Source organism: Triticum urartu, chromosome 2A (assembly GCF_056163025.1).
Source record: "Triticum urartu cultivar PI428250 chromosome 2A, HENAU_Tu73, whole genome shotgun sequence".
NCBI lineage: Eukaryota > Viridiplantae > Streptophyta > Magnoliopsida > Poales > Poaceae > Triticum > Triticum urartu.
This window is the reverse complement of record NC_141874.1, coordinates 738592446-738615059: the sequence shown is the minus strand read 5'-3', so window position 1 is coordinate 738615059 and position 22614 is coordinate 738592446. Positions and strand designations below refer to the sequence as shown.

Sequence of the window (22614 nt, the reverse complement as noted above, 5' to 3'; positions counted from 1 at the left end):
GGGTACGTAGACAACACTCTCCCCTCTCGTTTCTATGCATCACCATGATCTTGCGTGTGCGTAGGAAAATTTTTGAAATTACTACGTTCCCCAACAGATAGGCCTTTCTTGGGTCCTTCAGGAGGCTTCGTCGAGGGGCCCTCGGATCCGGGACATCGCCAGCGACAAGGGTTCCGTGGCTATCGGGGTGGTCGAGGAGGCAGAGGGGGCCGTTACCGTCCACGTCCTCCGCCACCTCCAGTTGTGGTCGACCAGACGACAGCTGACGAGTCTGCCGAGGGCCCTCTCTTGCCTGGCCATGCTATGGAGGTCGTGACGGCTCTTGCCTCTGTGCAGGTTCCTGAGAACGAGGTTATGACCGATGTTTCTGCGGAGTTGTCTGATAGGTCTGAGGCTGAGAGGGCTTCCAAGTGGGCGCGTAGGAAGGAAAAGATGCTTTGTTACCTGTGCGGTGACAAGGGTCACTTCATCGCGGAGTGTGTGGCTATGTTATGTGATACCTATGGTAAGCTGGCACACGAGTCTGGGGAGTGTCCGATGCTGCGTGATCAGGCACCGTCGCTCATGATGTATGGAGTATACTGTGCTGAGTTAACTTTTTTTGAATCTCCAAATGAGCGAGAGGCTGCTGACGAGTCCACGAGTATGACCACGGGGATAGTCAAGGTTACCAGAGGAGAGGTGGCTGAGACACAGATTGTGCTGAGACTCCGGGAGTTGGCTCCTGGGGAGTTCTAGTGGGACCTTATCAGTATGGCTGATAGGATGTTCAGGGTTGAGTTTCCTTCTGTTGAGGATTTGCAGAGGCTGTTGAGCTTTGGGATGTGTAAGGTGCCAGAAACGGATGGTATCCTTGAGATTCAGGAGTGGAAGCTTGTGGAGCCACAGGGCACGCCGCTTACTCAGGCGTGGTTGCGTTTCTCCGGGGCTCCTTCTAGGCCGCTGCAGGATGCTCGGGTGGTGGCCAGTATGGGCATTTTGGTAGGGAAGCCTGAGCGTGTGGACATGGAGTTTACCCGAGCTCATGGGATTGCTCAGGTCTTGGTTAGTATTTTGAACATTGAGTATGTTCCGGATGTGGTTAAGTGGGCTTATCGAGGCAGAGTCTATGATTTGGCTATTGAGTTTGAGGATGAGAGCCTTCTGGGTGCGCCGGCTCATGATTCTGATATGGATATGCATGAGAGTGATGGCGGAGCAGGAGTTCGGGAGTCATCGGTCGAGGACCCTGGACGACAGTTGTCCAAGGGGCCGAGGCCCGAGCCGGCGTCGACCGGGGATGGGGCAGTCTCACCTTCTGTGGTCCCTTCGACGACTCTGAGATTTGGGTCTTTTGAGCCTCACTCTGCACCACCGAGGCTCTGGAGTGATCGAGTTGAGTCCGAGGAGGCGTTTGAGCGCGAGTTACCGACTTTGGGTTTGGAGGATGATGTGGACACGATTCCTGGGGATCGGCCGGTGGCCACTCCCCTTCGTGCCCAGCAGACGACACCTTATCTGGAGGTGCCGCAGCTTGTTGTACCTGTTCTGTCGGGGAGTGACCTGGGGCAGGCGGCCTCGGTTTGCTCTCCTTCTATTGAGGAAGGCGACTTGGGGCAGGTGGCTTCCGAGTTTTCCTCCTCGCTGGGAGGGGGTCTGGGGCAGGTGGCCTCGGATATCTCTCCCCCCGTCGCGTCTGCCGGTCGGTTGATGCCGGCTTCGCCTGCGGGAGGCGGCTCGGGGCAGGTGGCCTCGGAGCCTCCTTCTTCTCCGGTGCCTGTGCGGGTAGCTTCTCCGGTGCTGGGTGGGGAGTGAGGGCAGGTGGCCCTTGGTCGGTCTCCACCCACCCAGCCCCGAGTATCGCCAGATGGGCCGCGCCACGCGTCGACTGTGAGTGCTTTGCCTATCTCGGGTGAGTCCGTACAGGTGGATCGGCCTGCTGGTTGGGGAGCGGTAGGAGGCCGGACCCCGGCCGCGATCTCTCGGGAGGAGGTTATCTCTTTTGGAGGGATTCAGGATCCGGTGTCTGAGGGGCGCCGGATGAGTGGACGACTCCAAAGCCAGCCTGACGTGGACGATATTCAGCAGCGGTGCGCCATGAGGGCGGCCAAGCTTCGTGACGTCGAGGTCACAACTGGTATGTCGGTCAATATATCTAATTCCATTTTGCATTTTTCAAATGATGATATTGTTAAGAATGCAAATCAATTAGGTGTTTCATTGGGTAGTAATGACACTGAAATTTCTAATTCTGTTAATGATCTTTTAGACCTAGAGGCTGAGCGGGCCTTAGAGATGATCCGTAATATTGCGGCTGTCAAACCTATGAGTGATTCTGAGGTTGATGCGCTCGGGGTGAGGGTGTTAGATAACTTTTGTGCGGATCTTATGCAACCTACTACTGATGAGGATGTTCAGGCTGAGTCTACCGAGATAGTGTTGGCTAGCCCGTCTGAGACTGGTTGTGAGGACCAGTTGCAGAATCAAACGATCCCCAAGCGCAAGTGGAAACGGAAGGTCTACCCGGCTTCCGCAGCGCGTAGGAGTGCTAGGATACGTACGGCAAAAAAATTCAATGATGAAATATGAAAGGAATATTCTGGAATAGCAGAGGTCTAAAGGACTTGGCTAAAAGAAGGTTTCTTGCAGAGGCGTCTGTCGAGCATTGTTTAGATTTCATAGCTCTATTGGAGACGGGTAGAGATAACTTCGCACCTCAATTTCTAAATACTCTTTCGGGAGGTATAGATTTCGATTGGCATTGCTTGCCACCGAGAGGGAGGTCGGGTGGAATCCTTCTCGGAGTTAGGTGTGATGCGCTTGAGGTTCGCGGTGTGGTCATGGGAGACTTTGCTGTCAAGTTTAGGGTGCGCTCAAAGGTTGATGGGTTTAATTGGGCTCTTGTCGCGGTGTATGGTGCTGCACAGCCCGAGCTCAAGCCTGAGTTCTTGGCTGATCTTGTTCGGATTTGTGGCTCCGAGCAGTTGCCCATCCTGGTGGGGGTGATTTCAATATTATAAGACGGCGTGAGGATAAGAACAATGATAATTTTGATGGACGATGGTCGTTCATGTTTAACACTATCATTGAAAGTCTGGACCTGAGAGAAATTGAGCTATCGGGTAGAAAGTTTACCTGGGCGAACGCGATGCCAAATCCGACGTATGAGAAGTTGGACCGAGTGTTGGCTAGCGTTGATTGGGAACAGAAGTTTCCCCTGGTGACTGTCCAGGCCTTGTCCCGTGGCATCTCTGACCATACGCCTTTACTTGTCGACTCTGGTGAACCCACGCACCTGGGGAACAAAAATGTGTTCTCCTTTGAGATGGCTTGGTTTGAAAGAGATGGCTTCCTGGATCTTGTGGCCAGAGAGTGGGCTAAGGATTCAGGAGGGAGGACCGCGCTTCAGCGCTGGCAAAATAAGATTAGGCATTTGAGAAGTTTCTTACGTGGGTGGGCTAAGCATCTGAGCGGGATTTATAAGGCCGAAAAGGAAAAGCTCCTTGTCCTTATACAGTCTCTGGATGTAAAAGCGGAAACCATGATACTGCCGGTTGCGGAGCTTCATGCCAAGCTAGAGGCGGAATTGCGGCTCAAAGAACTTCTTAGAGAAGAAGAGTTGAAGTGGGCGTTGCGGGCCAAGGTCCGGCGTGTTGTCCAGGGGGACGTGAACACACAATTCTTTCACATGATCGCTAACGGTAAGCATCGAAAGAAGAGGATCTTTCAGCTTGAGCAAGATGAGGGTACGATTGTAGGACAGGATAACCTAAAATTGTACATAACCGAATACTATAAGCAGCTGTTTGGCCCTCCAGAAGAGAACTGTGTGTCTCTGGACGAGTCAAGGGTTGAGGATATTCCTCAGCTTACTTCGGTGGAGAATGATATTCTGGCGGCTCCTTTCTCGGAGAATGAGGTGCTCGAGGCTATCTCGCAAATGAAGAATAACAAGGTGCCGGGACCTGATGGTTTCCCAGCGGAGTTTTATAAGAAGTGGTGACATATCATTAAAGGGGACTTGTTGCCCATGTTTAATGACTTGTTTGCTGGGAAGCTTCATCTATTTCAGCTAAATTTTGGAACGATTACCCTTCTTCCTAAGAAAACAGAGGCTGTGAGGATTGAGCAATTCAGGCCAATCTGTCTTCTTAATGTCAGTTTCAAAATTTTCACTAAGGTCGGGACCAATAGACTCACACAGATTGCGCATTCTGTTGTGCAGCCTACCCAATCTGCTTTCATGCCGAACAGGAATATCCTTGAGGGTGTAGTGGTCCTTCATGAAACGCTCCATGAAATCCACACGAAAAAACTGGATGGGGTTGTTTTCAAAGTGGATTTCGAAAAAGCGTACGACAAAGTCAAATGGCCATTCCTTCAGCAAGCCTTGCGCATGAAGGGTTTTGATGAGGCTTGGCGACGCCAGGTAGAATCCTTTACGCAAAAAGGGAGTGTTGGAATTAAAGTAAATGATGATATTGGGCACTATTTCCAGACACATAAAGGTCTGCGGCAAGGAGATCCAATGTCCCCTGTTTTGTTCAACATTGTGGTTGACATGTTGGCAATCCTAATTGGTCGGGCAAAGGAGGCCGGTCAAGTGGGAGGCTTAGTGCCCAACCTAGTTGATGGGGGGGTGTCCATCTTACAGTATGCTGATGATACTATCATCTTCATGGAGCATGACCTGGCAAAAGCGAGAAATATGAAGCTGGTGCTTTGCTTATTTGAACAATTGTCTGGGTTAAAGATTAACTTTCATAAAAGCGAACTGTTCTGTTTTGGTAGAGCCAAGGAGGAACAGGAGGCTTATAGGCATTTGTTCGGATGTGAATTAGGAGCTTTACCTTTCACTTACTTAGGTATACCTATTCACCATCGTAAGCTTACAAACCGAGAGTGGAAATGCGTTGAGGATCGGTTTGAAAAGAAACTGAGTTGCTGGAAGGGCAAACTTATGTCGTATGGAGGCCGGTTAATTCTTATTAATTCGGTACTCACGAGTATGTCGATGTTCCTATTATCTTTCTTTGAGGTTCCAGTTGGGGTTAGGAAACGACTGGACTTCTACCGATCAAGATTTTTTTGGCAGAGTGATGAACTTAAGAGAAAGTATAGACTCGCCAAGTGGGATGTTATTTGTAGACCTAAGGACCAAGGGGGGTTGGGTATCGAAAATCTTGAGGTCAAGAACAGATGCCTTCTTAGTAAGTGGTTGTATAAGCTTTCGGGTCCGACTGATGCAACTTGGGCGCAGATTCTTCGTAACAAGTATCTGCAGTCCAAAACTTTGTCACAGGTGACAGTGAGACCAACTGATTCGCCGTTTTGGAAGGGGCTTATGAGAGTCAAGGTAACCTTCTTTAATAGAACAAAGTTTATTGTCGGTGATGGAAATGGCACACGGTTCTGGGAGGACACCTGACTGGGTGATACACCTTTAGCAATACAGTACCCAACCTTGTATCGAATTGTCCAGCGACGTGATGCGCTAGTTGCAATGGTTATGCAGTCCACTCCCCTTAATATTCAGTTTCGGCGGGTGCTTGTTGGTGAGAGATGGGAATCTTGGCTCCATCTGGTGCGTAGACTAATGGAAGTTCAGCTAGCGCAACAGCCCGATCAGCTAAGTTGGAAGCTTACTAGGAACGGACAATTTACTGTCAAGTCGATGTACACCGATGTCATCAATTCCACAGTCATTCCTAGTACCAAACATGTTTGGAAAGTAAAAGTGCCTTTGAAAATCAAAGTGTTTATGTGGTTTGTCCATAAACAGGTAATCTTAACAAAAGACAACTTGGTCAAGCGCAATTGGACTGGATCTACTAGGTGTAGCTTCTGTGACCAGGACGAGACCATTAAGCATCTCTTCCTTGATTGTCCTTTGGCGAGAATTTTGTGGCGCACTGTGCAAATTGCTTTTAACATTACTCCTCCGAGTACGGTCGGGTCGTTATTTGGAACGTGGCTGGATGGGATAGAGTCCGAAACAGCTAGACATATTCGTGTAGGAGTGTATGCGTTGTTATGGGCAGTTTGGAACCGTAGAAATGATTTGGTCTTTAACAGAATAACTACTATTCATTTTTTGCAGGTTTTATTCCGTGCTACGGCGCTGATCCGTATGTGGTCCTTACTCACTCCGATGGAGGCCAGGGAGTGTTTGGTTACTGGATCTGTCCGGTGGGAGATGGTAGCGCGGGATATCTTCAACCGGTTTGGTTGGCGGTCATGTAATAGGATAGGCTATTAGTGCTCCTATCTTTTCTTTTACCAGCCGGTTGTGGCCATTGTGGTTTATCTTGGTTTAGCTGCCTTTATGTTGTTGAAGACTTAACGACTTTGTTGAACCTATTGTTATTTATTGAGGTGGCTATATGCATCTTTCTGATGCAGAGGCCGGAGAGTTCCCCTTTTCGAAAAAAAAAGAGAATACAAGATATTTTTTAGGATAGCAACGAGTCCCATCTCAGAATCAGGAGCAGCCTGCAGAAAGGTAGTGGATATGTGCGCGACAGATAGATAGATACGGCGTAGATAGATAGGTGCCTTGCACGAACCATACGCATGGCATCTTCTTCTTTTGTGTTGATGATTGACATAACCCGTATTCTCTCTGTCGTGGCAGCATGAAACTTAATTGGCTCAAAGAAAAAGGCTAAAGAGCCCAGCATAGATGGATATATAGATCGTCTACACTCTACAAAATAAGCCCGGCTAGCTACTTGCTCTAGAGCTAGCAAAGGACAAAGGAAGGAGATCCATCTCTCTAATTGATTCGTTCTAGGTGCTTGCTTAGTTTCACTAGCAGACTACTCTACCTTTGATGTTTCTTCATGGCTATTCTTCTCTAAAACATGTGACCTCCTCGGTTTTAGTTCAAGGCAACCCTCTGCCTTCTTGTTTGCAAGCAACCTTCTTTTTTTCGCTCTATAGCGTTTGCGAGTATCTAGTGAGTGTGAATTGATCAGTATACAGAGGACTAATTTTATTTGACGCGCACGTTTTCAGGTGCAGCTCGAGCAAGCAAACCATGCAACCCATGGAGGGGGTTCTGGTTGCTTTGGCATCCTACGGCGCCACCATGCTCGCCGAGATGGCCAAAGATAAGGTGGCCATGCTAACCAGGGTCTCTGGCGAGATCGACGACCTTGGCACCAAGCTCAGGGACCTTAAGAACATCCTTGCCGATGCTAATAAGAGGAACATCACCGACGAGAGCATGCGGGCGTGGGTGGAGGAACTGAAGCGTGCCGTGCACGACGACGTCACTGACATCCTCGACCGGTGTCGGCTCAAGGCCATGGAATAGGATCCGTCCAAGGGCATGCTGTTTAATTTGCACGATGAATCCCCTGCACGCATCACTAAATTTGTAGGAAGTGAACCACTCCTTGTTAGGCGATGTAAGAGCATCTACAACCACACATAGCAAATTTGAGTCGTTCCCGGATGGTGACCGATCATCCCTCATATTTCACCTCCCCCCCCCCCCCCCCCCCCAACCAATCCGACTTTGAGTGCAGCAAAAGGTTCATGGGCATTTTGGCTTTACTAAATTAAATCCAGGCTCATTTGGAGCCTCCCTTCTACTCCCTTCGTCTCATAATATAAGAGCGTTTCTTATATTATGGGACCGAGGGAGTAGAAAACATGGAGGTGGTAATTGGTAAGCATAACAAACGCTCTTCCTAAACCAGTGATAGAACACGGTAATTAGGAAAATTAATTCTCTCTCATAAGCAGCATTAAAAATGTCAAACACCAAATAGATCATAAACTACACACAAGGACATCAACTCTTTCTGATAGATATCAAAGCAACAAACCAGTTCCTTCCATACAATTCTCAAATTCTAGTAACCAGGCTAAGGTAGCACTTGCATACAAACATACAAGTTTAATGACAGATAATACGCTACCATAAAAAACTAAACATTTCATGATTAAACAAGCAGATAAATCACCAAACCACCTGATTAGGCTGCTCATATGAACGAACCATTCCAGGACTGACTTATTAAAAGGTCGTAGGCTATCGAGAAGCAACAGTTCAACTGCTGACTGGATAAATCACCAAACCACCTGATATGTTGCCTTCAACGCTTCAACCATCAAGGCAGACCTAGCCGACGGTTGCCTGGACGAGAGAAAACAACCTGCATGCAGTATATATATATCAGCCAGTCAGACATCACAATTAACCTGGAGTAATACCTCCTTTCCATAAAAAGGCAAAGGTTCAGACATAATTTTGGTCAAACTTTCAAAACTTTGAACATGTTTTGATTTGATATGTGAAAATCACCTTCTTTTAGGTCTTCCAAAAGAAAACACTTTTACCATTTAGCAATTTCATTAAGTTCTATGATTTACGGCAGTGAAAACTAAGGTCGGTATATTAGGGAGACTGCTGATTTCCGAAATGTCATCCTTTTAAGACTGGAGGGAGTATATGACTTCTATTTGTCTGGTAATAACGTAGATACACATGCGTACCTGGTAATCTCCAACCGCACGTGACTTGAAACCAGCGGCAGAGTATATGAGGTAGAACTCCCATATACGAATGAACTTCTCATCAAAGCCCAGTTTCAAAACTTGACTGCAAGGAAAAAAGGTGATAAAAAAATACGAACTGAGCAACCAATGTTACAAACTTACAATATATGTATATAATCGTCATAGCAGTATTTTTTTTCCAGTGAATGACAAGTGATACTTACTCTTTGTTGGCCATGAAGTTGTCCCTCCAGTGCATCAGAGTTGTGTAGTAATTGGGACCAATATTCTCGACATGCTCTATGCTGCACCCAGTGCACAACAAGATTAGGTAGGGTTTAATGGATGGAGATCCATCCATGACCATGAAGTAACCAATCAAGCATCAATCGATTGATGTAAAACGTACCTGAACCTTGATGATGTGGTCATGGCAGACATTACACGGGCCAAAGAAGGAAGGCAACCGCCAGGGAATATGTATTCTTTGATGAAGTCTGGCCTTTTTCTGTATTGGTCATACCGTTCCTCCGCAATTGAGATGAACTGAACGCATATATATGTATTTGCAGGTAATGGTTAGTTCATGATTGTGTAAACCTAAGGTCTTGCTTGGATACGAGAAGGAGTATCTTTTATATGGGTTTTCTGACAATCCAAAAAAATAAGCGTCAAGTTATTTGGAAATATACTTCAGTTGTTGATGCACTAACCTGGAGGACCAATATGCCATCTTCGGCCAAGTAAGACTCGCAGCAAGCGAAAAATTCGTCCATGTATTCATGCCCAACATGTTCGATCATACCACTGAATCACAGAAGAGGAATGCGTAAGTATAACCGTAATAAAGTAACAGTTACCAGGGGTATTGTCCAAGTCACAGCGCACACCCATAATAAAGTACTCCCTCCGTCCCATAATGTAGGACGTTTTTTGGCATTAGTGTAGTGTCAAAAAACGTCTTACATTATGGGACTGAGGGAGTAACACTTACCAGCTTATGATTGCATCATACTTGGAAGGTGGTATCTTACGGTAGTCGCATAGAAGAAAAGTTATGTGGTCCTATTAATCAATAACAATAGACAGTAGAATTGTTAGCTAGGATTTCACCCTGCCGAAGTAAGCTGGCAAAAAAAACAATACTAATTCTCCGTGTACGTATGTATTTGTTTTATAGATAGGAAATTATAATATATGCAAATCCAAGATATGCCACTGTAAAGTTCCACTGCTCAGATTGTGTAGCCATCCACATGATGGGTCACCACGGGCAGACGGCCATGAGGCGGTGAAGATGTTGTTCAGTCGTGTGGAGGGTTGGTTTTGAGGCTGTGACGGACCGAGTCAGTCTTCTTCAGGGTTGGACCAGGGTTACATATATACCCACACACTACACTTTCTCAATGAACACATATGGTGGAATCGTAATTACAGATAAACTATTAAACTGGACAGGTACTGCGTAAAGGAGGTAGTAGCATAGAACTAACCTCTAAGCCAGCTTCTCTTACTTTTCTCTCAGCGTATTTATGCTGCTCCGCTGACAAAGTGACTCCAGTGTATTTGCAGCCAGTTTGTTTAACTGCTTGTATTGCTAAACTTCCCCAGCCGCTACCGATATCAAGAACATGATGCCCCCTCTTGATTTTAGCCTTTGATTAAATGTGTATTTTGCAAGAATGAAATGCCATCAGATCATATTTACAACATTGCCTAACTAGGAATCAATCTAATAATACAATCTCTGGAGATATGGAAGTATTACCTTCTCTATTAGAAGGCTAAGTTTACGTTGCTGGGCTGCTTCTAAGCTTTCGTTCTCCATCTAGTAATTTAATAATAGTCAGTGAATTAATATACCAATGCAAAATTTACAAGCTGTGGAACAAAATCACAGGATTTACAAACCTTGAATACCGCACAAGAGTAAGTCATCGATTTATCCAGAAAAAGCGAGAAAAAATCGTTACTCTGCGCACATATACAAGAAGAAAGACAGGACTATTAGTACTGTTTGGTACTCCTCCGTCCCAAAATAAGTGTCGCTGATTTAGTACAAAATTTGTACTAAATCAGCGACACTTATTTTGGCTTTTGAGACCGAGGAAGTATGTTATTATAGACGTATTATGACAAGTAATGAATGATAAAAAATATTTTTCATAAGATTATGAAGACAAAAATCTCAATCTCAACAAGATCTGCAATAATTCTGGTATTACGAACTGACCTAAGAAGCTAGTTATCTTAATCCTGAAGGAATGTAATAACAAAAAAAGAGACATAAGTACTGACAAGATCATAGTGGCGAGAGATGTTTCGACGAGTTTGTGTCGCAGTGTTCTTCCTCGAGGCATGGCGCAAAAAGTATTTAGCATATGCCAACTGAGCTATTATATGGAAAGGTGACCACCAAAACCTGCAAACCAAACAATTTTATGTACATGATTAATCACAAACACATACTCGTAGGTACTACTTCGTTTTTATTAAACAATTCATCGGAATTTAGTGGACAATTGAAGGTTTCAGAACCCTTTTCTGGCAATGCGGCGGTTCCTACGTTCATCTCTGTTAGCAATGAGAATCTGAAAAGAAATTGATCATGGATTTGACCTGTAATTAATAAAAAATAGCTCTACCCATAAGCTCATGGACTATGATATAGTTTTACCAGCATAAGATTCAGAAGGCCTTCTCTCTTGTCAAGAACAGAGAAACAACCATCAATATAGGCTTCTGCCAAGCCAATGCTTCCTTCTATTGCAACCTGAAAGCCATGAGAGAGCCAGGATAAACACATGTAGCTCAAATCAGAAGGTTGCACAAAGTGATTGCAGTGGAGTATATAAGAAATTAAGAATCATGCATGGCCACATCACCAACCAGAAAAATTAAAATGCATGTGTAGGCAGAAAAAGAGAAGAGAAGATAACCTTCCAATAGAACAAGGGGTCGTGAACTCGGATGACAGATTTTACAGGGCATTTTTCGCAAGCTTTACCAAAGGTGAACACACTACCTCCTTCTTCGACCAATCTGCATGAAAACAATTAAGGTGAAAAATAATCATAACTAGACATGGTGAGTATATTGACTCATACGAGAACTCACATCAAGTTACCGATGGATATATATTGGTTGAAAAATCTTGCAACTAGAAGGCGCGCCACAGCCTCGGTCCATGATGGAATCATCTTTTTTGGGTTCAGCAGAAGCTCACATTTCTTTCCAAGCAAACCTTGAGCTGCTGCTTTCCCAGACTGCATCAATCAATATGTCCAATACAAATAGACCTCACATAACTATTTCATGAAATAGTCACTCTGAATTATATACGTTTGAAACTAAAAGCATATATGTCAGGGTTGTGTAAACAGCCCCCATATATTAATAAAGGAAAAACTTAGAACTCATAACTTGGGCCTTAAGCCAACCAGAGCTAAGCAACTAAGCAAGGATATGGTTAGTTATAGCTATGACAGGATTAGTTATGTTTATCTTTGCGAGATAGGTCTAAAAGGGAAAATGGTCAGATTGTGCATGCAAATACCTTTAATCCGTCTTCATGGAAACCATGACCTGCAATCCAACGCACATTTAAGACCTAGTGCTCTTCAGATAATTTCACACCTAACTTTAATGTAGTATTGGTCTGTCTTGCATCTCAGTAAACTGAAATTCATATGACAAGTTACCTTGATATGCCCCACAGAACCATATTCCTCTCTTTCCCTGGATCTGATCAAGGTCCAGATAAGCCTTCGCCGCAGCCACAGATGGAACAGGAAGGCTTGTATTCCATTTAAGCAGTACATGATCCGGAACACAAGGGGGGTTGAGTGTCACCAGGAAAGGCCTGACAGATTCAATTTTCTAGAAGAGCAAAAAAATAACAAATATACCACAGTTAATAATGAAGTAATCCATTCATGCTGCTGGAGGGGTTAGGCTGAAGCTTTCATTTTGCTGTTATTCTGCGAGCCTGCTATACAGGGTGTTCTAAGTTCTAACATGATGAAAATCTTTTTTTTTCCATTTGGTTTCTTCCTTTTTGCTGAGGCATGCCTAGTCCTGAGGACATGTAACACGTACAAAATGGTTTCAGCGTCGTAATAAAGCCAGGGAAGGGCCGTTTCGTAAAAAATTGTCATCAGTAAAATTAATTCATTATACCTACCAAACTATACATACGAAAAGCATAGAATTTACCTGAATTTGGTTTAGCCAGTAAGTAACAGAGAAACCCCTGCTAGTAGTCCCCAGGAAATTCCAAGCGCTCCATGCTGACGTATTTCGGGGCATCAGATTTTGATCGCAGTGGAGGTATATATCCCTGCAACACAAACGTGTCAGACAACCAGTAGATCAGATCAAACTGTATTGATGTGTTCATTTAGCAACACTAGGCAGGTTTTACCTGTGGACATACTGACAAGCACCTAAAATTCTCCGTTCGTGATGTGTAGCTTCAACTCCTAGTACTTTGAGAGCATTGGGCGCATGGACTCCAAGGATGACACTGTCATATCTTTCCTCTGAACCATCATTCTCCAAGACTCTGTACCCAGCTGCTGAAGTGCCGAGATAGAGGATTGTTTCAGCCAGTGAATCAATAATATATATGATGACTCATTGTTTATACAGGCAATCAACAAACAATAACGCATACACGTACATCCATCAAGACTTGAAACAGATTTGACCCGACAGCTGGTTTTAATTCGACAGCCGATGCTCTCCAATTCTTCTTTTACCTGCAGTAGTTGCATTGTTCAGTCCCTACATTTGGCTGCAGCGAAAGCCTAAAGAGTATAATAAATATCAGGTACATACCTTGTTTACAAAGGACTGCGAACGAGGCTTGACAGTGGGCAACTGGGAGTGACGAAACAGCTGGGTGCAGCGATTTAATCAGCTTTTAAGTGCACAAAGACAAATGCAATGAGAAAGGAAAGTGCATACGAAGTAGCTAGGCACCTGAAGAAGGCCATGGTTACGGCAAAATGACAGCGCCAAGAAAGCAGACAAGCTCAAAACATCTTGTGATGAACATGACCACATGCCTGTGCAGACTGGAATCTGCACCAAATGTATGTTTTCGTCTCACCAACTCAATACAGCATAAACACGCATTCCTAATCACAATACAATGTGTCCATAATCACAAAAAAATTTGGCGGAAATACTCACAAAATTTTCTACAAGCTAATAACCAGCCTTATGGACTTACCACCCCTGCAGACATGTTGGTATGAGGACCAGGGCCAGTTTTTAACTATAATTTGAATATTTCATAATTTTCCATATTCATTTGAAAATTGTAGTTTCTTTTCACAGTTTTACATGAAGAAAAATCAAAATTCAATACAGAATTCTGATCTGAGATTTTGTGAAATGAAGAGTTGCTAGTACACTGAAATGGGAATAAGCAAGTAGATTAGATAGAAGCAGTACAAGATAAGCCTCTTGAAACGATAGGGAATATCCATGCGACTGAATGAACTGCCCCAGTGTCTCTTTACGGTCCAGATCAGGGTTATGTTCATGGTCATCCAGGTACCTTCATTTCAAAGATCAGACCAGAGAATTAATTGACATCATACAGTATCAACACAAGGCATCCAGCTACGAATGGAAGTATTATATATGCACATGAGAACTTTGGGCCTTGACTGCTTACGTCAGAGCATTATTCTTGAACTTGAGTATCTCACAGACCATGCGCCAAAAACTGGGTTTCAGTATGTTGGTTTTTTGCGCCAAGAGGCTCGATATACCGTTGCCATTTCCCCACTCACATCCTCCGCCACCTCCTTTAGATTGTGTGCTCACTGAGAAAGACATGTCTGACCTCTCCATCTCAACACCAAGCCCTTCTAACCACTCCATCATGTGGGGATATGTTACCTACGTTGATGCATAGAGCACAACAAAAATCTTGGTGAGGAACAAATATATTATCTTACAGTATAGGTTTACAAAGATCTTCCATGTTCAGTGCAGGGGTAGGAAGTCATATACTGATGACCAGAGTAAAAGATAAATACCAGATATAAACCATGCACATTAATCAGATATAAACCAACATGTACAGCCTAACACAAGCATTATAGTACTATATAAAAAAAAAGATAACAATATGTGTCTTAGGCAGTCAATGTGGCTCCTTTCGAAGGACATGTATCATAATTCTCAGATTAGCGCTAAATTATCAGAAGCAAACAAGAACTCTGATTACTGATATCAAGCCAGATGCTGCAAGGAAAGTTTCCCACCATCGTTTAATACTCTGTGCGGCAAAATTTCTACCTCTGAACTCTGAGTAAAACACGTAGATGCACACACACGCGCGCGCGCGAGCACACATACACACACAATTTTTTTGTGTAATACTTTTCGAAATTTTCATAATGTGTTCTTCCCTCTGAACAACAGAGCAAGTTTCACAAGCCTTACAAGAATTCTCGTTGTCACTGCAGCTGAACTTTTTTATGTACTATTTGAAAATCAAGCCAGATGAACCATAACGAAACAGTTATGCTAGAAGAAACTAGTGCCATAGAATCATCGCACTCGCTAGGGAAGTGATTTTGTATAGATGGACATAAGTTGAGAACCTAAATCATGGCTGGCGAAACAGTTTTCCCGAGCTAGTAACAGAATCATTTCAGATCATGCATAACACTGAATGGTGAGGTCAGCAGCGTAACCAGGAATCTGCCGAGTCTAGATCTGAGCACTGGATGAGTTTTGCAGTAATGTTGCTTGGGACCATGGTTCGGCCACACCTATACTCGGTGCCGTACATCATCTCACATCACATTTGGGGATTTGAGCCTAATGTCTATCATATTTTATGGCAAGAATTATCAACCACGGTTTAACAGCCCTGGTGTTGCTAATAAACCTACTGCATGGCAAGTGCCATAGGGAATAAAATACTCCCTCTGTTCGTATTACTTGTCGCAGAAATGGATGTATCTAGACATATTTCAGTACTAGATACATCCATTTCCGAGACAAGTAATTCCGAACGGAGGAAGTAGAAACTTTGCATCGGTGCATGTACTAGTTTTCTCACTGTTCAACATTTTGTATTGCCTCGTTATGCGCAACAGCATTGTTATTTATTTTTTACATGTATGTACATCAACATGGTTATTTGGGTCATCTATATCTTTTGGGTAATTTCTTGAAAAATAAAATCGTAGCAACAACAAGATAGAGATAGTTATGTGAAAGCACGTGTAATCTTTCTTTTTTTTAGAGAACAAGAGTTTTTTCTTCTAAGAACGCAAAAGTATCCTTTTTGCATGAATAAATATCATGAACACACATACAAAGTTCGATGTACCATGCGTGCAGTATAGCCATTCTATAAATAAATATCCAAAAATATACTAATTGGTTTATTTGCATGGGACAACCAGGAGGGGAATCAGCATTGGGGCACTGCTTGGGCCCATGTAGATTCAGAAAAGAAAGGGCATAGCCCTGGTCCCCGATACTGTTCTAGAATTAGCTTAATCTTTGAAGTTTGAGTGATAAGCTGGCTCGTATTCCCAAGGAAGTAGTATTAATCGGACAGCACCGAGTGTGGGTGCGGGTGGACTATGGTCCAGAATCACACCTCTCTTGAGTTTTGTGCTTAAGAGGCACTCCACCGAGCACCTTCCGTGCGATGAGCAGGTAAGCACGAACGGCACTAGCGTGGGAAGGGGGGACGGGATGAGAGCTATGGTGCAGATCATGCCTGGATTTTCTAACCTTGGGTGGCTACCCGATAGCGACGACGAGCTCCCGGCCGAGGCTCTCCCTGCTGTTCTCGGAGCCGGACGGGGCCTGCTTCAAACGACGGGGGGCAGGGCGCTGCAGCAGGCGAAGGCAGAGGGCTGCAAGGGGCAATGGAGGGTGCCGGGGAGCACCTCGTCCGACCGGCATTAGGGACGCCGCCGGGCCGCCGGCTGAGGTGGGCGAAGGCACAGAGGCAGCGCTGGGAAAGCCTCGGCGGCGGCGGCGCCTAAGCTGCGACGGAGGAAGCCGAAGGCGTCATGGGACTCCATGTCGAGGTGGCGGAAATGGTTCTCGGGAGGCGCCGGCTGCCGCCCCGCTGAGGCCCGCGCCGGCGAGGTTGACCGCCGCGGCGGAGGACCACTGACGGCCGGGCCGGGTGGGAGACAAACGGAACGAGGATTTTCTAACGGCTCCGTCAATGGGGGAGCGTTATCCACCCTTCTTTCGTGCTTTAAGATTCGTGCCAGGTGCTAGCATTTTCCAGTACACTGCATGTATTGGTTATTTTCAAAAATACATGCAAAATACTGAAGCCAAGGCATCTTTGCAATCGATTCAAAAAGACTCGGCCTTGAAAAGTGAAGTATTGATAGGAATACCGGTGTTTCGAATCCCTCTCCATCTGCGAGGTCATAAGAACGGATTTCCTAGACAGCTAGACTCAATTGATATGATGGATGGAATGGGTAGACGGGTTGAGATTATTATGTGTTTATTTAGTTAGGACTGATGATCTGTGGGAGCTAAGTCAAAGATCTCTAGTGTTGTCGTGAGTGGTTGATAAACAACTGACTGTGTTTATTAGGGAGTCCTAACCTTATGAAGCTTAGCAGACAAAGAAAACGATAAAAACTTCTGGGTATAGGGCGACGGCCTTAATGAATCAAGTATTTAGGTCACAATGTTTGTTTGTTTTTACAAAAATACAAGTTCCATAGTTTTTAAATATATGCCCAGAATATGTTTGAAAAAATCAAAATTGTTGAAAGTATGGGGCGGAATATTATTAAATTGATTGACATAATTGGAATATTTTCTAAATTTTAAATGGCTGAGAAATTGTGTACGGAATATTTTTTAAATTGATCGAAACATGTTGTAATTGCTTGGTACACTTCATAACAATGTGTAGAGTGGTTATTTCCATAAATACACGAGAAGTACCAAAATGAAGACATTATTTCAGAGAATTTTGAAATAAAATTTTAAATAGTACTAAGTTTCATAGTTTTTAATAGCTGACTAAAATATGTTTTAGAAATTCAAATTGTTCTGAAACATAGTGGATTTTTCTAAATTCATTTATATAACTGATAATTTTTTTAAACAGTCAAAATTACTGTTAAATTTCATTTGAAATATATTTTTATTTTTTATATAACTAAAATATTTCTAAAATAAATCAAATGCATCTGAAAAACTATGACTTAAACTGGAATTTGTCTTTAAAATAATAAAAATTCTGCAAAATGTCTATAAAGTGTTTCCAAACTAATTGACCTTAATTATTGAAAATTGTTTGAACTATTTGTAAAACTATTGAATTTTACAATATCTATGAATTGTTTAATTCTCTATCTCTTAAATGTTGCTAAAATTCCTTATGAAATTGGTTTTTTAAAATATCACTATAATTCTTGAAAAAATGCACTAAAAAGCCAAAATAATATTGAACATTTTTTAAAACTGGGGGGGGGGGGTTGAAAACTATTTTATTTTCCTAAAATCTTTGTATTCTTTTGGATTTTGTGAAAGGAAATTTAATTAATTATGTTCTATTTCTGGTATGTAAATATAGAAAAACAAATTACATATAGCTAGTATATCTTTACCTAATAATAAAGCATGTAGGGTTTCTGTCCGTTCGTCGCGCCAATTTGCAAAAAAGCCCCGCGTTATCATGAAATCAACCCGCGGTCCAGATTTAAGTCACACCGAACCGTTCTTTTATAGTTTTTCAAAAGCCTCCCTGACTTTTTAGGTATTCCATCCGCAGATCATATTTAAGTCAAACAAATGCTTTTCTAAACCATCCATATCTTTTAAACCGTAACTCCAATTTAAACATATTATATATGAAATATGATTAGAAAATATGTAGAATATGAATAAGATTATTTTAACCTGTTAAGTATTTATAAATATTATTTTAGAAGATATTTAATTCAAACAAATGGTTTTCTAAATTATGCTTATCTTTTAAACCGTAACTCCGATTTTAATATGTTATATATGAAATTTGATTAGAAAAATGTGTGAAATTTGTATATGATGTTATTTTACCTGTTAAATATTTTTTAAATATTGTTTTGGAAGCAAACTTATAACTATAGCGTATGATCCATTTTTTTTCATACAGGCGGCGATCCGGATTGCAAATAAACACACACTATAATCATATAGGGAAAAGAAAACATAGAGAACTACACATGCATACCTCTGAATACGTCACAGGAAAAAACAACAGATTTCTCATCGCGAGTGTGAGAGAAAGCGAGAGGGAGGGAGAGGGAGGAGAGAGGAAGAGAGAGAGACGTCTTAGGATTAACCACATTCTAACACGTTTTGGTTTGTGTGAACACTAAGGCCACCGCCGGCGAGGGTGAGAAGAAGGATAAGCGGCAACACAAATATGATGCGTTGCTAAAATAAAGGAGATGGACCTATTGTGGTCTTGAGTGATGGTTGTTCGGTTAAGAGTGTGTGTTGTGTTTTTTCTCCCGTTACAACGCACGGGCTCTTTTGCTAGTACTTCCAGAATACCTATTGTTTTGTAAGCACAACCAAATGGTGAATCCGTTAGAAATGACTTCCGTGTGGTCTATCAGATGAGACGGGCTTGGTGTTTTGCAAGTAGAAAAATCAGCCTGTACAACTACCATTACATTTCTAACATGTGCGTTATACAAATTGTCGAATCCTACTCAACAGAAAAAAAAACGGTACTTCTGTATGGCGAAACAGGGTAAAGGGTCAAGCACCTCGACTTTGCTTTGTCCCTGGGGATCAACCAAAAGTTGGGTTAGTATAAAAGTTAGAAACATAACAATCCTCCGCGCAAAAGAAAAACATAACAGTCAATGTGGAGCTAAGAAACGACACATGACCGCAAACATAAAATGAAATGGATCGTAATCTTAGATTAGCACTAAATTATCAGAAGCAAACAAGAACTCTTTTTCCAGAAGGGAGATTGAACCCCCAGCCTCTGCACTGAATGATGCACATAGTCATTTTTATTATATTATTCAACAAAACCTTTAAAGATAAAAACATCTATCCTTTCGAAGCCACCTCTAAGGCGACAAAAGTCACTCCACCTACAAAAGCTTGAAGATGATGGTGGGCATGATCACAGCCGCTAGCCCTAACCTCACCCTTACGCACGCTATCTAAAACCAGAGCACTGGTCCAACAGACCCTTGGTGCGCACCGCATGTGCACACTTCAGAAGTCGTCGTCGCCATCTTCCGTGAACCTTGCTTGATGAGATCAAGGCACAATACATATTTGAAAGTTCACGTACGGTCTTCTGTCGGGGGGGGGGGGGGGGGGGTAAGGAAATCCTCCAACCCTTGCTAATGCTTTGTGTGGGAGCCATAGGTAGGCGAAACTTGGTACCGACCTAAAAGTTTCGACCCATAAACTGCGAGTATAAAAAGTAGGCACACACATGCACTCACACCACCACACACATTTAGACAACACCTACTAAAGCGAATAATGGCCTTCGAGCACGGCCACATTACGCCCTTTTCTTAAAAGTTAAAAAAAGATTTTTACGGCTTGAAATTTCCCAAATTTTGTGTACATGCATATATAGAAGTGTGCTATAGCCGTACAAAATTTCATCAATATACGTGCATGCATCTGAGATATATAAAAATACCTGTAGAAAATGGGCTTTTTTGTCGATTTTGGGCCAGAATTTTGTCTATTTTGCATAATGCATAAGATGTTTTAACTTTTTTTTGAATTGGGTGTATATAGGAGCATTTTAGTAGGTGCAGCTGTTCTGATCCCGAGCTCACATGAGCTCAGGTGAACAGTAAAATAAAAAAAGAAAACAAATAAAAAGATTCAGAATTTTTTTTGTGTTGAAACTTTGACAAATGTTTCCATAGGTTGCAAAATTTCATCACCATATGACATTCGTGGAAAATGTGACAAAAAGAAACAAAATCGAAGCTCCAAAATGTTATTTTCAAACACATTTTGGAGTATTGATTTTTTTGCCACATTTTACACGAATGTCATCTGGTGATGAAATTTTCAAGCTATGAAAACATTTGTCAAAGTTTTACACAAAAAAGTCAGAATTTTTTATTTTTATTTATTTTACTGTTCACCAGAGCTCATGTGAGCTCGGGATTAGAAAATCACTTTCACATTTTAGTGTGTTCTTTTACTCATTCTCATTCCATATGCAGTGTATGTTGAAATATCCAAAATATCTTATAACTTGAAACGGAGGTGGTATTATTTGAACGGAAATTAACAAGTACTTAGACCACATACATGCGTACTCGTGTAAAACAATTATTATTTTTAACTTTTAATCACCATTTTTAGGTGTTCAAAAAAACATGCTCCAATGCTTCATGCTCCAAAAGTCCGTTTTTTTACTATACTAAAGATAGGACAAACTTTTAGGCGTTGTGCTATGTGGTCGATGATTATTGTCTGACGTGTGTGCGACGCACAACCTGCATCGCCCAACTTAGTTCGATTCAACTATTGTACACATGTTGTACAAAAAGTGTCGGATGCTCAGTCATTCCGAAACTTTTAATATATACTCCCTCCGTCTCATAATATAAAAATGTTTTTGACAGTAGACTAGTGTAAAAAACGCTCTTATATTACAGGACAGAGGGAGTATTATACTTCAAAATTTTCTTATATTCCTCCAAAAGCATAGTGTTTTCTACCCTTTAATAACAGAGCAATTTTGAAGAGCATTGTAGACCGTTCTCGTAGTGACAAAAAACATTTCTTTCACCAAGTGTCGTAATGATTTCTTCTCCCCGAGCAACGGAGCAATTTTTCACAAGCAGGGCGAACATTGTCGCTGCGACAGATGGTCTATATTGAGAACATTTGGCTGAGTCTCATGCTGCTAGCACATGACACGGCCTCAGCCATGGAATCAGCCATGCATGCAATCTCAAGACCAAGGGGCGAGTAGAACGGGAAGCTGCAGAGCAAGATGCATGAGCAATGAGCATAGCTCTTCTACGGACCTGGTTGAAGACCATGAAGCCGAGGTCGAGCTTGACGCAGCCGGCCCCGTCATCGACGGCCACCGTCCTGGCGTCTCCGCCGAGGCTGGCCTCCTCCTCGTACAGGGTCACGCGCACGCCGTCTCCGCCGCTGGCGGCAAGCTCGTGCGCCGCCGCCAGCCCACTCACCCCGCCACCAACCACCGCCACCCTCATTCTGCTCGGTGTCTATGCTCCTGCTATCCCGCTCGCTCTGCACTGCTCTCTCGCCCGACCCCCTCTATTTAAAGCTGGAGCGGCTGCTGGAGCGCGCGTCACAACTTGCAGAATATTTCTCGTAGTACTAGTACGTCTCACAGAAGGAATGAATTCTCATACCGAAAACGGTAAATCGGCATCATATCTTACGTCCGACGGCGCGTTACCATCGGCCGTCCGTCCTTAGGTCGACCAACCACCTCTCTCTAAAGGCCATAGCCGTTGTGTTTATTACACTTGTACTCCCTCCGATAAATCAATATAAAAGCATTTAAAATACTAAAATAGTGATCTAAACACTCTTATATTAGTTTACAGAGGAAGTACCACTCAGTATTATTGTTTTGTTGTAGAAAATGGGATTGGTCACATAAGCTCCAGCGTTGTGATCTTCACTGACTGAGGACGCATCTTTGTTCACGCGCCTTTGTGATGCAATGCAACCGGTGCAGCCGGCGACCGAAAACACACTCTACAGGGTTTTCAAGACTAGAAATAATTTGGCACAACTAAAGGGTTCCTCACCCCTCCCCACCCTCCTCCACCACCGGGCACAGCCCGCGCGACGTGGCAGCGGCGGGGCTCCCGCTGGTTGTCGCCGGGCGTGGCAGTGGTGGCGCCCGTGCCCGCTCCCACTCCTTCTACTACGATGGTGCATGGCGGCGGCGGCCAGAGGTGCGACGGCGGCAGGTGGCGGGGCGGGCTCGATCTAGTCCCGCATGGGCCTGGAGAGCCCCGATCTCGCACCCCTATTGCTTCATGTCCGTGGCATCGACGGTCTGCGGCTCTGCCCCCATCACTTGGGCTCCGGGGCGGCGGCCCCAGACATGGGGGCGAGGGCCTCCTC

The 22614-nt window shown here is 43.5% G+C and overlaps 2 protein-coding genes and 1 pseudogene across 6 annotated transcripts; 2 read left to right on the top strand and 1 right to left on the bottom strand.

The window, feature by feature from the left end:
- Positions 1–303: 303 nt before the first annotated feature.
- LOC147987477 (uncharacterized) lies at positions 304–2568 on the top strand (annotated as a pseudogene).
- Positions 2569–6609: 4041 nt separating this feature from the next.
- LOC125540229 (uncharacterized) lies at positions 6610–7458 on the top strand. Of its 2 annotated transcripts, none has more exons than XM_087545313.1 (2): positions 6610–6772; positions 6997–7458. In XM_087545313.1, exon 2 carries the CDS (start codon positions 7019–7021, stop codon positions 7295–7297), a length of 279 nt encoding a protein of 92 aa, XP_087401439.1. In that variant the 5' UTR covers positions 6610–6772; positions 6997–7018; the 3' UTR covers positions 7298–7458. The 2 variants fall into 2 exon arrangements, with proteins under 2 accessions (XP_087401439.1, XP_087401440.1); XM_087545314.1 differs by having other exon boundaries at positions 6705–6869.
- Positions 7459–7766: 308 nt separating this feature from the next.
- Positions 7767–21795, bottom strand: LOC125528291 (uncharacterized). Of its 4 annotated transcripts, none has more exons than XM_087545311.1 (24): positions 21531–21794; positions 14174–14400; positions 13948–14053; positions 13471–13572; positions 13327–13386; positions 13169–13247; positions 12911–13061; positions 12703–12826; positions 12189–12366; positions 12044–12072; positions 11605–11753; positions 11427–11529; positions 11165–11260; positions 11026–11078; positions 10786–10909; positions 10399–10461; positions 10256–10315; positions 9981–10142; positions 9482–9552; positions 9201–9294; positions 8897–9033; positions 8712–8792; positions 8485–8590; positions 7767–8144 (listed from the first exon to the last, which is right to left on the bottom strand). In XM_087545311.1, exons 1-24 carry the CDS (start codon positions 21723–21725, stop codon positions 8100–8102), a joined length of 2595 nt encoding a protein of 864 aa, XP_087401437.1. In that variant the 5' UTR covers positions 21726–21794; the 3' UTR covers positions 7767–8099. The 4 variants fall into 4 exon arrangements, 3 of the variants coding, with proteins under 3 accessions (XP_087401437.1, XP_087401436.1, XP_087401438.1); XM_087545310.1 differs by having other exon boundaries at positions 12911–13064; positions 21531–21793; XM_087545312.1 differs by lacking the exon at positions 21531–21794 and adding an exon at positions 16261–16607 and having other exon boundaries at positions 12911–13064.
- Between the last annotated feature and the right edge of the window lie 819 nt (positions 21796–22614).

What these genes read in the sequence shown, in the direction of transcription:
- LOC125540229 (XM_087545313.1), top strand. Translation starts at nt 7,019, where the DNA reads ATGCAACCCATGGAGGGGGTTCTGGTTGCTTTGGCATCCTACGGCGCC.
- LOC125528291 (XM_087545310.1), bottom strand. Translation starts at nt 21,725, where the DNA reads ATGAGGGTGGCGGTGGTTGGTGGCGGGGTGAGTGGGCTGGCGGCGGCG. An exon ending in CGCAGTCCTTTGTAAACAAG is followed by an intron (nt 13,248 to 13,326) that starts GTATGTACCTGA and finishes CAACTACTGCAG; the next exon opens with GTAAAAGAAGAATTGGAGAG. An exon ending in TTAGCCTTCTAATAGAGAAG is followed by an intron (nt 10,143 to 10,255) that starts GTAATACTTCCA and finishes ATTTAATCAAAG; the next exon opens with GCTAAAATCAAGAGGGGGCA.